The sequence below is a fragment of the Aythya ferina genome (assembly GCF_964211825.1).
Source record: "Aythya ferina genome assembly, chromosome: 27".
NCBI lineage: Eukaryota > Metazoa > Chordata > Aves > Anseriformes > Anatidae > Aythya > Aythya ferina.
In genome coordinates, this window is record NC_140310.1 from 5,876,340 (window position 1) to 5,894,525 (window position 18,186).

Sequence of the window (18,186 nt, forward strand, 5' to 3'; positions counted from 1 at the left end):
ATTAAGGAAGCTGAATTTCACTCTCATCTGACTTTCATTTGATGAAGCAATTTCTGCATTTCAGTGGCTTTCTAAATATGAAAATAGGTTCACGGCCTATACTGCCAGAAACAAACGCTGACATAATCTACTGAGAACTTACTGAATACTATAAGGCTTTCCCTGAAGCAATTCTGTCTTCAACTTGTCAATTAGGATAGCCAGTGACATTTCACACAACTGTTGATAAACAATTGCATTGACACTAGTTGATACTCATGCTTTATCATCTGAATTTCTGTCTTCAGACACCAGATTTTCTTAATCTGCTTTTGTGTCAGTTTTTCTTTTATCTGCTGTGCAGATAATTCCTCTTACCACACAATAGTCCTTACATAAGTAAATATAAGTAATAATATTTTGCCTCTGCTTATAATCTAAGGTGACAGAATTATTTGAATCTGTCATTAGAGAAAATTTGTTTCAGTGCCTTAATCAGCCCATGACTATTCTTCAAAGTTTTTCAGTTCATCAATACTCTTATCAAGTGCAAATAACTTAGTAAAGACAGTTGTAGTAGTTTCACTAAAGCTAAATAAAGAGTTGACAGGGTGTCTCTGCTCCACTTGAGGTTTCCCTTGTTCATATATTTAACGATTATAGGAATCTCTTTGACTGATTTAGAAAACCATGCTCATCTTGTTACTGACAAGACCTTCAAATACCTGTGAGACTATCCCAGTGAAATGCACTTCAGTTCATTTACCAAATCCCCTCTTTTCCTGTCACCTGCTTTTTTTTTTTTTTTTTTTAAATATTTGCCCCAAAATAGCAGTAAAGACAAACAAGATTCACAACAATCTCCCTTGCACCCTACTGATAAAAAAGCAGCTTAATTATTCCCTGCTTGCAGTTTATTTGATATGTACTAGCTTGATTTTGTAACATTTCAGCTTAAGCAAATGGTTTTGTCACATACCTCACAAAACACTAGTGGGTAACATCAATTACCCTTATTAGCTGAGCTGTAGGCTTGTGAAATATATCATGTTCTCTAACAAAATACATTTTTCACATTCCACTGTTCGTTTGTATTGAGCAAATAACCATTCCTGGACTTTCTACTGAGTCATAAGCCATGCATCCTACTATTTAAATCAGGATGAAAGTCATGCTGACAGGCCTGTAATTATCCTTGTCATCCCACTATATGGATGCAAGATAATTTTCCTCCCAAATTCACAGTAGACTTATTTACATTTCTGCCCTTTCATCCATCTTAAAAGCTGATTTACAGAATACCCTGAGTTGGAAGGGTCCCAACAAGGATCATAAAGTCCAAGTCAATTCCATACTATACGTTCCATGCTAAACGTTCCCCAAGAAGAGCTGCTGTATATCTAGTTATGCAAAGAATTCAACAAAAGCAAAACTAAATAATGTATTCTTAGTAGCCCACAAGTGCTTAAGAATTGATCATAGGTCAACTGAATTACTCTTGCCCTTACCTCAACTTTGTGAAATAATTTTGAACAGTGTTCTGTGTCTTCAGAAGCTACTCAACCCTCTTACAAACAACTTCACACACAGTAAGTCACTTAAAAAAAAAAAAAAAGCCTTAAAGGGTTTATTCATTTTCTATTGAAATGTTATTTATTTGAAGTTAGAAATCCACCAAAAACTCCATGCAACTAATTCTGTCAGGCATTTATTCTGAATGCCCCTGACCAGAAACATCCTGGAAAAATTCTGAGTATTAAAAATTAACTTAAAATAAATACTGATTTCAAAATTCAACAACTCCTTTAAGTCATCCATAAAATAGATGTGGAGTGTGAATAGAGGAAAGAAAGGATCAACCACAGACAGCATATATTTAGGCAGGAAGAAAATGCTACTTTCATGGTATTTGTTAAAGCATTAATATTTAGGGTCTTAAAAAAATTAAATTAACCTGCTTAAAAAACAAACAACAAAACCAAAAAACTATTTCTCTTCCCCTTCCCTTACGTTTTCTATCTACTACTTAAGATTAGTTTTTACCATCTCTTACCTAAAGATACTGTGCTTTCACCTGTACTGTCATGGATTTAATATCTTAAGATTTTTATATATTTATTCTTTATGATGGTAGGCTCCCCTTAGAGTAATATAATATTAAACATGTCTGGTTCTGGTCTCCTCCATACAAGAAAGATATGGAGGCACCAGAAAGAGTCCAGCAAGAGGCCACTAAGATTGCTAAGAGACTAGAGCATCTCTCCTATAAGGAAAGGCTGAGAGAGCTGGGACTAGAGAAGGCTCAGAAGGATCTTAATCCATGCAAATACCTGAAGATGGACATAAAGAAGATGGTGGCACACTTTCCAGCGGTGCCCAGTGACAGGACAAGAGGCAACAGGCACAAACTGAAACACAGAAAGTTCCCTCTAAACATCAGAGAACACTTCAAGTTGCCCAGAGGCTGAGGAGTCTGCCTCCTGGGAGATACTCAAAAGTCATCTGGACACAATCCATGGCAACTGTGTCCTGAGCAAGGGAGCTGGACCAGATGACCTCCAGAGGTCCCTTCCAACCTGAAGGGACTGTGATTCTGTGATTTTTACCACATGCAGTTGACACTGTCTTTACAAAAGAATATGGGTTTAATAACCACTCAACTTTTCTGCACAGTTTTTGAGGATACTGGGATACATACATCCAAACACGCTTTCTGTTGCGCTTAGTTAAAAGTCAGTGTGCACGTGAGCTTGAACAGAAGATCCTTACAGTATTCACATTCACAGTAAAACTCTTGTAGAAGCAGGAAAAGCAAAATAATACAGCCCAACCTGTCAAAGAGCTCCCTCTTCTCCTAAGTTGTACAACACTGTTAGAATATACAGAGAGAAGCTTTTTTTGTTTCCTATACCACAGAATACCTGTCTTCCAGAATGCCAAACCCATATTAAATACCAGCCTCAAGTCACTACACCACACTACCCATTCTCACCGTAGCCCTGACAGCAATCAGAGCCAATTCAAACTCTAATCAGACACCAAATTTAATAGATTGAAATGTCACCTTAGAGAGAAATCATAAAACACCTTCCACGCGCTGACTCAGCTAGACATTAAGTTAGTATCTAACCCAAAACACCCTTAGCTAGTAAGAATGTACAATCAGGTTTCTGTAGTGAAGGAAAAACTGCAGTGAATCTAAGCTTCCCATAAACATTTCCAACTCATAGTTATGATTAAAATACTCTAAATCTGAACCAAGTATAAATGACTTTTATACTTCCTTTTTGAAATGTCAGAAGGCTGTGCCACCACAACTCCACCTAGTGTAATGCTTTATCCAAAATGTCCAGTAGTAAGCTTTTTGTACTGCTTGATTATTATGCCCATGTAATAATATGTTTAGATAGAGAAAATACGATGTATTTTCAGTTAAGATCACTTCAGTTTTACTATGCATATGCAAAGACAGCTGTATCAAAGGCAAAAAAAAACAACAGATACAGTATTTCAGGAGCAGCAAAACCCTAAATCCGGGTGCTTATTACATTATTACCTCTGAGGTACTAACAAATTTGCGGAAGTTCAGAAACAAAGCATCAGAAGTGACACCAGGAAACAGGAAGCACTAAATTGAAAACAGGATGGTAAGAAAGTGAAGCATTTACAAACTAGGTGAGCAAGAAATTTGTCACTGTGGTACATAGTGTGTGTAAGTCATAAAAGTGACTTTCCAAATATCATTCTTTATTCAAGTATCACTCTTGATATTAAAAGCTGTGAGGCAGGACATGTAATATGATAAAAAACAGGATCTCAAAATAAATAAGTATTTCTCTGTTATGGAAAACTGAGGACTCTCTAATTAATTTTTATTTTATTGCTGTAAGCAGCTCTGCTGCACAGGTTTTTCCACAACCGCTTACACCAGATCCACTAGAAACGATGAACTGAAAATGCCCTGTGATCGGGTCAGTGCTTAAAGTTAAGTCACCATATTTTCATAACATTTGGGAATGTTTCAGGCTGGTATGACTAGTAACTTATGCTTAAACAAACTTTCAAAAGTTTACCACCAAACATACCATTAGTGTCATCGGATTCCTCCTCATCTTTGGACTTTCTCTTAGAAGAGGGTCTGTTCCTGAGGGTGTCTTGTGGGGCTAAGTGCCGAAAGTATCCACTGGGCAAAAGTTCATTCTCCTCATCTTCCTCCTCCTCTTCTTCCTCTTCCTCCTCCTCAATCTCAAATGTAGGCTCTAATCGGGGCATTGGTCGTTCAGAGTCTGAATCCTCAAATGGTTCATCCAGCACTTCTGTGGTCTCTGAGATTGTTTCAGTGACAACACTGCTGTTGTGGTGCTTACGCTTGCGTACCCTTCTTTTCCGATGAAGAATTGGCTTCTGAAAATGGAAGGTAGAAGAAAAGATATTTTTATCATGTATACCAGAAATAGGATGCTAAAAAAAACAGAGAACATGAACAGCAGAGTTCAACGGTCTAAGAAGGACCACGGATTCTTTTTTGAATTCAAATTTTGAACTTCACTTGGAAATACAGGCCAGCATCTGCCTTCTTTTAGACAGATATCAAATACAATGCAAGACCATAGACTTTCATGCATATTGCTAGATGGGCATCTGTGCCCATCTGTGCATCTGTGATGGCCATCTTTAAATGCTATAAGCCATTTAAATGGCTGAAGATAACTTTAACAGATGAGAGTTCAGAGTCACTAAAGCATAGATGTGAATAGTTTAGAATAATCTACAAAGGTGATATAGAAAATAACTTTTTTAGTGTAGCATGCCATGAAGACAGGATTTTCTTGGTCACGTTGACAGACATCTCCAAGGTAAATGATTCCAAAGACTTTATGCTGTGATTTTAGCTGTTTAGATAGCATTTGTGTTTTTAAAGCTTCTTTTAAAAGTAGGATTGTATCTGTTTTTACTCAGTGTAATTGAGTAAAACTTTAACAGGCAAGTTGGAAAACATCAAACCCACAAGTGAGAAATCTGGAAAAAAACCTACCTCTGATGCAAAAAACAAGAGCAAAAACAACAAACAACACACCACTAGCAGTAAGATAGCGTAAAGTACTCTCCAGAGACCTGGCACACTGAACAGGTGTTACTTGTACATCTACTTGCACTGACCCTTAAAACAGTACCAACATATTGACAAAATATACTGCATAACAGACACAACAAGAAATAAAGCACACACCTTTCGTTTTAAAGTTGGCTTGGTGAGAACAGGTGGAGAGCTTGATCGGGGACTCACAGGGTCATCATCATCATCTTCGCTACTCTCACTAAAACATCTCGGAAGCGCCCTATCACTATCGCGGTAGCGGCGGGGTAATCTTTCACAGTCCTCTGGGAACCTACACTTCAGTGACTCCATGTTTTTTAACTGTCCTCTCCATCTTTCCATACCTTCGCTGTACCGCCGACGAGGAATTGCAGATTTTTCACTTTTGCCATACTGCACCTGGGAAACTGCAGATTTTTCTTCATCATCAGCATACCGACCTCTTGGGGCTGGAGACTTCTCCTCACATTCGCCACATCTTCCCTGCAAAGCTGTTGACTTCTCCTCACATTCACTGCACCGGCCTTGTGAGGCTGCTGATTTCTCTTCACATTCACTGCATCGCTCACCAGGAATGTCTGTCTTGTCCTCAGTGGGCAATATTGGTTCCTTCTCACAAAAGGTCTCTCGAAGTTTTTTGCCCTTGCGATTCCATCGACCTCTTCGTGATGACTGACTGTTTGCAGGAAGACTGTCCAGGGGAAAAACATGCTTGTTTGGCCGTGTAGAACTGACCGGAGCAACAATGTCTGGCTTTTTTTCATTCTTTGTAGGTGAATAAGGCTCTTGCTCTTTCTTCTCCCATGACACAGATTTTACCATCTAACATAAATAAAAATAAATAGATTTCATACTTCCTATTTAATCATGTACATCTATCCTGAAACTGATTCAGCAAAAGCTTTTGAGCAAGAATTCAGAAAACTTTAACAAGAGTGACTTTTCAGAATCTGAGAATAGCAAATGAATAAATGAATCGACTTTTATGATGTTGTAATATTGTCCACTGCAATTCCTTTCCCTACCAGATGACAACATACCCCAGATTAGCTTCCTGACGATTGACTTCAGTAGGCAGCAGCCATCCAGTGGCCTGCTGGAATGCAAGCATAACCTTGCTACATTCAAACATAGTATTTATCTCACAATTATCTTGAAAATTACAAGAAGTGTTTTTTCCTGTAAAAATGCACAATGAGTTTCATGCAAATGTAGTAATGTTCTATAATTTCTCTCTGAAATGGTACTCTAGTCAGCATTCATCACCTGATGTGAGAGCACAACCCTTCCAGGTTAGCAGCCTAGATTTCAGAAAGTTTCACTGCTCTGTGAGCAGTGATTTACGATAAAGTTATTGGTGATTTTGCAAAGCAACAATGGAAAATATTTTGGTAAAAAATGTTGAAGATTTTTTGTCATTTTTATTTATGCAATTTCTCACTTGTAGAAGTGCTGGGTGCCTTCAAATTTAATGCCTTTTCAGTAATTTGATGAGAGTCCAGGTTGCTTGAGAGTAGGAAGGGGTTTGTTTTGCTATTTTTTTATTTTTTTGAGACCACCATGACTTCCACACACTGAAAAATGCATTAAGAGTGCTCTTAATAATTTGAAAAAGACTTTAACCTTTTACAGGCTATGCCTCAGTGATACTATTTTCTAGTATCTAATCTGAAACTACAAAAATACATCATCCAATTACGACCGCAATGTTTTTTTAAAATTATTATTATTATGCAAAACGACCAAGCTTGCCGTTTGAAATTTTGTTAGTACTGCCTGCAAAAGCACCGAATATAAACTATACGCCACATAGAAGTAACCAATTCACTCTTACGCTGGCCTCTGAATCTTTTTCTTTCTGATGTTGTTGCTCTTCATTTTCCCCATCCTCTGTCTCTTCTTCTTCATCCTCAGAGACAACTGAGTTGGAAACTATAACAGGTGTCCAACGCAGACATTCCGCATCCACATCTATAGGTCTCACATTAGTTCTAAGCTTTGCCATATGTTCTTGGATAAGTTTCTCCCGACGAACGATCACAAATCTGAACAGTAATAATACTCTGATCAACAACAGGCTACTTACTATACATGTCATCATGTGACATACAAAATAAAGAAAAATCTGTGTACTCTCAATCATCATAATCTCAATTGCAGTAACTTCAGAGAATTCAGGAAATTTATTAAAAATCTACAATCTGCAAATATGCAATGGCTTCAGACTAGAGAAAGCATCTTAGAACTGAGAAAATGTTAGAATTCTTTCCATTTCTTGTTAAAGGTGAAGCCATTATCCTTACATAGATATTACACTTACACTTTTATTATCTGTTAAACAGTCAGGGGTTAAGCCATTTGGTAAAAAGGCAATATAAGGCAAAAGATGCTCAGTGATAACAAGAAGGCTGCTTTAAAGAGTTATGTTCCCACTGCCAGACTGGATTTTATTCAGCTGTTTGGGAGTAATATCAACGATTACTATTATTTTTTTAATCAAATTAGAAAGCACACTGTGAAATGAGGATATAAAAGCGCTCTAAAGTAAGCTTAACACAAACTAAGAATACAACCCCACTCCCAAAACAGCAACTGTCTGAATTAAGAACAATTCCCTGTATTTCACTTGACTGGTACACTCAGCTGGACAAACCTCTATTCTATATCCATACACCTCATTTCTCCCATTGATCTATCCCATTGTCTGAGCAAGTTAATTGTATATTGGACACGCAGAGAAAAGGGGAAAACAACTGTCTGCTCAGTGTCAGGAAAAAGGAACATGTTCCCTTCTCTCTAGAGATCCTCCTGCTCTGTCCTGTGAGGTTGTTAGACTGATTATGCAGAGGGACCCCAGGAGAACAAGAGACCAGCTTGCTTTTTCTCACAGCTGCAAATTACTTGGACATTTCACAGCTGCACTGCTACATGGCTGGTAACCTCATGCAGCTTCAGCACAGAACAATTCTTTTACTGCATGAGAACATCACAGATCTCAACAGTCAATATTTGGTCACATTACTTTTAAATAAAATCAAGATTATTGGATGTGACTTGTCTCCAAACATCCTTGAAGTTCATTCAAATACACCCGAGTTTGTCTGGAAATAAAACAGGACTACGGTACTCACTGATCACTACGGAAGTCAAGCATTCTCAGGTGATGCAGAGTGGAAGTGATATCTTGAGGGCAGATTCCAGTCAGCTTACTCAATTTCTTGATGCTTAATTGCTTGTCATGTTGGTGATAAAGGCACTCCAATATTACACTTTTCCAATAAGCCATATATGAGAGTCGTCCCAGGTCTGACAGGGGCTTCTCTGGTGATCCTGCTTGACCTTCACGCTTTGAAAGCAGATAGCCTAAAGAATCACATGAAAAAATGCTCAAAAAATTGGCATATATAGCTTCTGCATCCTGTTACTCCAAGTTCTACAAGAGCAAGAAAGTAGCTGAATGCTTCTTATGAGATAACATATATTTCACTTTTGAAGGACGCACCGAGTGATCAGCCCTGTTCTGGGGGGTTCGAATTTCTGTTATTCAACGATAGAGTATGAGGTTTCTAAACTACATTGTTTTTCAATATTGGCTATGGACAATACCACAAGATGGCAGCAGTTGACTACCTAGAAACTAACCTAGGACTGTAGTACAGATAGCATGAGGTCTGCTGAATCTTTGAAACTACAACTCTGCCAGTTAAGTCATTAATGTATCTATCAGTGTCACTTTGGGCTTTGAAGAAATACATGATTTGAAAGCAAATAACTTCAGCAATTGCCATTAGCATAACTAGTAACAGCTGCCTCAGATCAGCTACTTTGTACAAAATTCATTAATTTTAAACAAAACTAAGATGATAATTGTCATTTTAAAGAAGATAAAAGGAAAACATATTTTAACCTTTTAAAACTAATAAAACAAATAATTTACTTAAAAATTCTCTATTAAGAAATTTCAGGGCCATACTAGAGTTCTTCTACCCATAGAAGAACCTCAATTAAAGACTGTGATATGCTGCACATATTCAATAAAGACAGAGAGGTTATATCTCCCCAATATAACAGAAGAAAAAAAAAAATCAGCTGACAAAGGCTTCTTCTCACTGCTGCTCTACTATAGCCCAAATCTGTTACTTTCTGAAGATATATCACTGAGTTCCATTAATTGATCAATATTTTCAGGAGAACAACATCTTATCTGCACAGGATATTTACTATTCTAGAACTATTCTAGTATAATTACGGCAGTAGAGTTTCTCCTTAGGACATTAACACCAAAATTAGCATGTCCACAGGGAAGGCTATCTATATATCAGCATAGTAAGTGAGGTATAGTTACAGTGGCAAGTTTCTTAGTGAACTTACTAAAATCCACATGAAACTGAGAACTGTTAAGAGTATTCACAGCCAAAAAACATCTTTTTTTTGTTGCTCTCAAGGCTAAATTAAAACCTAACAATGACTACTACCTTTTGCTTAAGACACATTCACTTAATGAAGCTGCTGAAAGTTTGAACACACCATGTGGTTTTAATTGTCTTTCTTTATAACTACATGCACAAGATAAGCTTCTGCAAAAACCCTATACTTGCAAATGCCTATAGCTGCTTACACCTGAATTAGAGGAAAATTCATCTACTTGTTTTCAGAATTTAAGCTTTCCAACAAAAAGATTAACTACTTAAGTTCAGATTACTGTGAATATCAGTATTCTTTTTCTGAGATCTTGTTTTTTTATTTTTATTTTTTATTTTTAAAAGATATCCTCTTTAATGACTAAGTCTTTAATTAAAATATGAAAAGGAGAAGAAAAAGTGAAGAAGTTTCTTACTGAAGTCAATTAGGAACCTGCCGTAGCCCTTACGCTGGTATTGTGGAAGAATCATTATACAGGAAACATTGTATTTCTGTTGGCAGTGTTTTTCCTGTTGGGAAAAAAAAAAAATAAATAAAAGCAGCAAGTTTTAAAAGTAGAAAACTTCTGACCAGTCAGAAATATGGAGTTGTACAGAACAACTTCTAATTAGTTATCAAAAACTGAGATAGAAAGCCACAAAAGGTTTTTATTTATTTATTTATTATTATTTTTAGGAAAAACATACTTGAGCAACAGAAAGACTTTAGAGGAGATAAAAATATTAAAACTCTATTACCATCATTTCAGTTTGCACACTATATTTCATAAAATGCAAAGGCCTAAATTACAGTTAAAGACTCTGAAGCAACATTTCTCACCAGAGCAATTCCAAGTCTGAAGCATTCAAATACTTGCCTTGGAAAAGTAACCAACAAGGTGACAGCCCTTCACATCGTTCTGTGTCAGCACGTAGAAAAGAAATGGCTCCACATCATAATAAAGAGTCTTATGGTCCAGGAAGAGTTTGGCTAATAAGCACAAATTCTGGCAGTAGATAGTGCTGACATTGCCATCAACCTTACAAAAACAAGGAGAAGTTGTTACACTCTATATTCTGTCATACAAGAAAATGCTTCATCTGGGCATCCCTGAATATTTGACATATGTAACAATAGGAAGGCTTCAGTGCCACAGGCAGAGTCTAAAATGATTTAAAATTTCACAGCAAAAAGGCCGTGGCTGAGTCCCTGTTACATTTATTAGAATCATGGAATATCCCGAGTTGGAAGGTACCCATAAAGATCATTAAGTCCAACTCCTGGCACCGCACAGGTCTACCCAAAATTTTAGACCGTGTGACTAAGTGCACAGTCCAATTGCTTCTTAAATTACCTTAAAAGAAGTTAAAATTCATTTTCCTAAAATGAATAAGTTTTTTTTTTTTTTAAACACAGCAAGCCTTCTCACACATTTATTGTATGAATAATCTATATATGATACCAGCACCCACTGCTTGCTTGTACTGCTTCACCCACTGCTTCATTCTTTAAGCAAATGCTTGAAGAATGAAGACTTTAGGGCTACAGAACACTCACACTACTGGATGCTGAAGACCCCATCTTAGAGATAACAGTGAGTGGCTTCATATCTTAACTTACCTCAAAGACTGAAATATTGTTTTTTCTGTAAATTTCATTGGCTGGAGGATGAAACCAGCCACACTTTTTCATATGCTGTTGGAGAATAGTTCTGCTTTTCATATACTTTAGACAGAATTCACAAAGGTATAACTTAGGTAGCCTGTAAGCAAAGGTGAAGAAAACCCAAGATTGAAGATACAGACTTTTACATGAAATTCCTCACTCCTGCAGATAAAGAACTTGATGAAAACAAAACCAGTATATAGTGAACCTATGTATGTGCTAATGAGGACAAAAAACCTTAGCATGCTTAAAGTTACAGCATTTACTTATTCTGTAATGAATACGTATTTAAAAAAAAGAAATCCCCATGAGAAATCTGTCAATGCCATCACAAAGCCATTTCATGTACCACATTGACACAGACGATTTAAATGAGTATCTTGTCCTGCTGTGATTTAATTCCGTTTGCATACACTGACTTGGGCAGGGAAGCTATTTCGCAATTACATTTAATACACTTAGCAGAACTAGAATAATTCTTGATAACAGACCATATGCTCTGTGGTAGAAATGGTGTAAGTTTTATTTCATTTTCTCTCTCTAGCTATGGCCTTCGGAAGTTATTCCTCATTCTGAATCAACTTTATGTCTGAAGAGTTTACAGTCTAGACAGTGTGAAAAGTTCTTAAGAAACAGAACATAAGAACAACTAAATGAGTATCACAGGAGAACATTTCAAATGCTAAGATGTAAAACAATAAACATTCATGATTTAATGTGTTGAACTCCGTACAACATTAAAATACATCAAAAGTCATTCTTATTAAATTTCTTCTTATTTTTCTCTTTCAGGTCCTATATAGCAAACAGCCCTTTCTAATAAGGTCATTTAAAATACAGTTAACAAATCTGCTGAGGGAATATGGTGTTACTTTATATCAAGAATTTTATATCAAGATGTTGCCACGTGTCAAGAACTACTGCAGTCAGTCAGGATACTCTAATTACTTACAGCCCAATATCAGATCATTTAGCTGAGGCTGCTCTCTCTTCAACATAACATGTCAGTTCTTTAGGAATCTATGTAATCTTATGTTTCCATGGCCATTCTAATGTTCACAGCATATACAGCATATTACAGAGTTTATCGCCTTTCTGATTCAGCCTAAAAAAAAACTTCATATGTCTACAGACTCCCATGAAAAGTATCTGGATTACATGTACTTGGCGTCTGTCCTACATTCACATACAATCTTCTTAAGATTTCCACACCTGCTGGACTACAGCTTTCCCATAAACACTGAAGCAGAACAAAAAAGGATGTTCGCTCGTACCTTGAGTATTCCTGGGGATATGGGGAGGAGTACCAGGTCTGGATTTCATACTTGCCAAATTCGATGACAGAGGGGCATCGGACTTGCGGATCAGGAGGTCCAGTCACCCCTACTTTCTATGCAAGAAAAAAAGACATTTATGTGAATTTCCAACTAAAAGACTTGCAAGCTGAAATAAATTGAAGTGTTTCCATCTACCCAGTCCATCCTACTCAATCTGAACTCAAAGTAAGAAGATGAAGAAACCAGCAATCACATATCAAGCAAACATGATTCACAAAATTGAAGTAGTGAGTATTGTCATATCAAATATTTCACTACCTTTCACACTGTTGCATGTCATACTCTTTACATGCAAATTAGTAGACAGCAAAATTTAATATAATTAATATAATTTTCTTTCAGTCCATCTGTTATTTCTTTCCTTGTTATTTCAATAGCCAAGTACAGAAACACGAATTGTTCCTGATGCTAGGATCTAGAATATACAAGTGTCTACTAATAGAACACAGTGTCTTCCCAGCACTAAGATTATATGTACTGTGAACACAGTACCTACCAAAACAAAATTCAGTGTACAGCTATCTCAAGCTAACAGAAAAAGAGCTATCTCAAGAAAACCCTCCTCCAAATGAATGCCCAGTGCAAAGGTAGGCACACAGCACACATCTAGCTCCTGTATCGCTGCTTACACATCACAGTCACTACAAGAAGGCATTCAATAGCAGACTACCGCTTCAGCCTCTGTGCTAGCAGCTTTCTCCCTGAACATTCACTAAGCCGTATCTTTTCCTTGGCTCACTTGAAAGCCTTTAACACATCACCACACGTTTCCATTCTCTTGGGTGAGGCAGTTAGCTCAGATACAAGTGCACACTTCCTGTATCATTGCATCACAACTCTGGGTAACACCTTCCTCACCAAAACCAACCAACTAGCCACCTTAAATGTAAGGTATTTTAACTACAACAAGTATTTTCCCCACATAGGGCAAAAAAAAACTCTTCAAAATAGGTTCTTTTTTTCTAAGCAGGTGTTTGGAGATGAGTATTTTCTCTGTTGTGGATATATGTCCATAGACCGTTTCAGCTCTTCAGTGTTTTTCTAAACTATGGTGGCAAGCCATAGTCAGGTATGCAATTTGCTCAGTAATGCATATGCTGAGCATTGCATTTTTTTCCTTTTGTTTTTTCTTTTTTTTTTTCTTAAATCAAACCTGTAACAAAGTTTGAAGTAAGTTTGAAATAAGTAGTGTTATACACTACTGCTGTATTTGCACCTCAGAAAAAAGTTAACTGCTCTCCATCTTAGTCTGCTTTATCCTACAGATGGCAGAGTTCAGTCTTACCAAAAATCATTGTTCTGTAACTCTTTAGGTACAGAGGCTATATTTAGTAATTGGAATTGAATCAACCTTTGACAGAATTGTATGTAAACAAACAGAAGTCAAATATCTGCAGAAAGTTAAAAGGACAGTTATACTTAGAGAAGCACTGCTCAGGGAAGTCACCTCATAAATTCAGTTGACCTCTCTGGCTTGAAAAGGAGTGAATCATAAAACCATTCAAGGTACTGAAAAGTACACACATACACAGTATGTAATACACATGGATATATACACGTTACACAGATACGTGAATATACACACAAAATAACGCCTCATCCCTTTTCATAAGTAGCAATATTATCTAGAAAAAAATGTTTAAATCACCCAGAGGCCCTATATGACCCATGCAAACAGCCTCCATATTTTATTAACACTCCATACATTTTACCAGCTACTTAACAGCTATGTTCTAACATAATTAAAGCCACAGCCCTCAAGGCTTTTTAGATGCTCACCTTAGCCCCTTAACACCCTTACGTCCACTTTTATATTATTCTTCAGCTCTCTTGAGATCAGTTTCCCTCTACTCTCAACCAGAAAAACAGAGCACAGTAGCTTCTGTAACAGACTGACTCATCTAGAGTCTACTTTTTTTTTTTTTTTTAAAAAAAACAACAACAACAACAAAAAAACACTCTTTTACAGGCTTGGTACTTTCTGCCAAACACTAAAAATTTAACTTTACCTGCAGTGCTTGCTCCTGAATATCTCTAAACAACTCCATATCTTTTTCAGTTAAGACATCCTGGCTCCCAAAAAAGCGCTCTTCATTTTCTTGTTTTCCATCCCAGCCATCCTGATTGTCTGTAATTGAGTGAGAAAACTGTCATCACCTACATTTACAAAGAGTTACATACTTTTTAGTACAGCAGGAAACAACATGTAGCAAAATGACTGAATGCAGCTGAGTTTTTTTGATGCAATTTTCTGTTCAGATTGGGACCAAAAAGGAAGAACCATTTCTGGATTTCTGAACACATAAGTAGTAACGTCAGTTATTTGACTCAAATGCAGCATTTAGGTATTCATTGTTACAAATGCCACCAGGACTCTACTATAAGATCTTTTAAGGTAAATGGCTTACCACTGTGCCTGTTTCTCACAAAAGGACTACAAAACTATTTAAACCCTGTAGTTGCCACAATCAAAACCAAACACTTGCATTCATCACCTAAGGAATACCCCCTTCCACACACACACACAAAACACAACAAAAAATTGAACAGCACCACCACATAGAAACAAGAAAACTAACCCCACAAGACTCTTCACCTCACCCTCAAGCCAGTAACACACTTTTTTTTTTTTTTTGATGCTTCCAGCACCAGCCAGGCTAATGCAATTAACTATTCTAAAGCTTCAACCCCTGTATTTGATTGTGGAATATTATCCACTGCTTGCTTAGGAACAACTCAAGTTATGAAAATACACAAGACTTTAAAGATCTGAACACAAAGATTAAATAAAGGTGCAGTCATGGATGATCATCTTAAACTAAAAAAGAAAACAAGTAAAGCAGAACTGTGTTAATTCAAGAGATGCTCCTCAGCAGGTAGGTGAGAAGTACAGCATGAAGCAGGCTCTTCTGTGACTGAGAAAAAGAAAGAAATTTTTGCTAGCCTCTACCACAGATAGGAAACTCATGAATCTTTCTTATCTACTTCCTGTTTCATACTTCTACCTTGTTGTTCTTATTCTCATTAACCACTCCTTAAGTTACTTCTTTCGAACTTCTTTTCAACATTATTTTGCACATTTCCTGTTATCTGCCAGCCCCTCATTATCAAAGGGCATTATACCTCACAGTCATTGTTCGATCCCTCATCACATCTTGTTATTACATATGAAGAGTCAAAGAACTCTTTTCCCTTTTCCAACTGCTATTCTATCATGATGCACTAAAGATAACTGCATTTGAGTGTTAACTTTTCAGCTCAAAGTTTCCAGCATCTAAAAAAATTCTAGTCACTTCAATATCCTGGCCTTTGAACATTTTCTTGGAGTACAGGATACTTACATTGGCAGGGTGAAAAATCTTTACCTGTGGGCCACTCTGAAGTGCTAGATTTCCTGGTACCCTTTTTCCTGATCCTATACTGTTGAGAATAGTCCACCACTTCCCCTCGAGCTTTTCGTCCATCAGGGGAGGGAGTGAAGAATTTAGTAAGGCCATCTATAAGCCCTTTGGTTTTCTTATTAAACTTCAAGGTGGTGCTGCCATCTCTGCAGAAGTCCAAGATATCTGTCTGCTCCAGGTATCCTCCTTCCGATGACGCTGACTGGCTGGACAGAGTTATCTTACGCTTCCGACCCCGACCAGGGCCAGTTCGAACTTTGCTGAACGGGCCCTTCGATCTAAAGAAGGGAAAGAGGAAAGATATGGTCAGAAAATTGGGTAAAGTGGTTTGTTTTAGGTTGCAGAGCAGATTAGCATCTTCCGTATTTATGAATCACACAGAAGCTAAAGGTGAACTGAAAAATTTAGTAATATACTATGATATACTCCTTCACTGTTCTGTCCCCAGCATAGTTAATAACGTTGCATCACAACAAGCACTGCACAGCAATCTTAATTAAAGGAATCGCTCTGGCTGGAGAGTAATCCAAAGAATTCCCCGACAACTGGTTCCATAACCACCATAACAAAGTCACACAATCTGTCCCTGGGCAATTAAGTGTTGTACAAGTGCAGGAACATTAGGAGTGGAAGCAGAATATGGACAAAAATATTTAATCTGATAGTGTTGCAAGACAGTCTGTCAAACGACCACCTTAACTGCTTTATTGTAGATTACTATGTTTCTCTAAGTATCAAAAACATTTCTTGAGCAATGCTTGCAAAGCTACTATACTGGTAAAAGTAACCATTCAGAAAAACAGACTCAACAAAAATCAGCAAAAATCTATTGCTATAAGGAATACTTTAAAAACAAATATTAAGTTGTTATACAGAGTAAATACCTAGGCACAAAGAAGCACTGTGAGATTACTTCTGTTCTTTTACAGTACTCTTCAGAAATTCTGTCTTCAAGAATTAATGAAAAGCTCCTCATTGGAAAAGATACCTCCTCACAGAGAGCAGGTAACACACTTCAGAAGTGCTCACTGCCCTATAGAATCACACACCTTACTCCTCTTCTATAGAAACTTACGTTGCATTTTGATTCTTTAATCTGTTTTTGGGACGTCCTATTGGATTAGCATAGCGTCGTTTTATCTGTGCTGCCTTCTTGTGTAAAAGTTTTCTTCCTTTCTTCCGTGGCCGACATATTTGACATATCCACATACCTATAAGACACAAATCCCCATCACTGAATGCAGTGGATATCTATATAGAATGAAAAGGAGAACTACAGGCCCTAGGTTTTCCAACAGAAAGGTTAAGAACAATACCAAAGGCCCCAATTATCATATATTCATTGTTAAAAAAAAATAAAGTATGATCCAGCAATCTAAAGTCAAATTCAGTTAATTATCCACACCTCCCATGATGTACTTCCAACAACCATTCTTGAAGTTTCTTAAATTGGTAGTACATTATCAGAAAAAACAAACACATTTAATTATCCTATATTCTGCTTATGAATACACTACTTCCAACTACCTTCTATAGGAAGATTTTTCTTTTTCCAATTATCAAGGGATAATCTTCCACAGATAGTCTGCTCTCTGACAGAAAAGAGAAGTTCGGTTATACTCCAGGAATCTCTACTGTCCAACCAGATATGACTTCAAAAACTCACAAGCCAATCTCTTTCTTATGTACAAGGCTATTCATTCAGTTTTAAGCTGATTACTTTAATCTGCAGGGATCACTTCTATTCCCTCAGATCTCAAGGATTTTTTCAAAACCCTTCACAGATAATAATGTACAGGAAGCAAGAAACAGTAGAAAAACTGGATGTTCAGCTCTGTCCCTTTCCAAAAGAAACTTTACAATCTCTAATACCTGAAAAGCAATGATATAAATAGCAAGTTAAAAGTCGCTAAAAGAGAATAAAATGTACAGAAGCACTTTCTGCCTACTGATCTCTTCTGACATCACCTTAAATTACCCTTTTCATTACAAAGTCCTTACCTTTTGGCATCCTGGTAAGAGGGGGATCACAACACTCCATGTGAAAGCCACGATCACAGGAGTCGCAGAATAGCATGTTATCCTGTTGAAGACAGATTTAATCTCTCTTTAAATGTGCATCAAGTCCCCATTAATTTGTCGCTATCTTAGAGAACACGCACGTATTTCTCAACTACAAGGTGTAAGGTATTTCACAGGTCTCAGAAAGACTACCAAACTTAAACAGAAGCTGCAAATACTTGACTCTAGAATTATTTTATTGCATATTTTAACAGAACATTCACAAGACTGATACTGTATTCAT

The 18,186-nt window shown here is 37.0% G+C and overlaps 1 protein-coding gene across 2 annotated transcripts in view; it reads right to left on the bottom strand.

The window, feature by feature from the left end:
• The window catches only part of KAT6A (lysine acetyltransferase 6A), a 39,357-nt gene that overhangs the window by 3,174 nt on the left and 17,997 nt on the right, over positions 1-18,186 (bottom strand). For both annotated transcript variants that reach the window (XM_084499598.1, XM_084499599.1), the window contains exons 6-17: positions 17,883-17,964; positions 16,957-17,092; positions 15,846-16,159; positions 14,490-14,608; positions 12,418-12,533; positions 11,099-11,240; positions 10,356-10,517; positions 9,915-10,008; positions 8,209-8,440; positions 6,912-7,122; positions 5,210-5,899; positions 4,065-4,383 (exon numbers count right to left, since the gene is read on the bottom strand). In XM_084499598.1, coding sequence (XP_084355724.1) covers positions 4,065-4,383; positions 5,210-5,899; positions 6,912-7,122; positions 8,209-8,440; positions 9,915-10,008; positions 10,356-10,517; positions 11,099-11,240; positions 12,418-12,533; positions 14,490-14,608; positions 15,846-16,159; positions 16,957-17,092; positions 17,883-17,964 — 2,617 coding nt within the window. The remainder of the gene's footprint in view (positions 1-4,064; positions 4,384-5,209; positions 5,900-6,911; positions 7,123-8,208; positions 8,441-9,914; positions 10,009-10,355; positions 10,518-11,098; positions 11,241-12,417; positions 12,534-14,489; positions 14,609-15,845; positions 16,160-16,956; positions 17,093-17,882; positions 17,965-18,186) is intronic.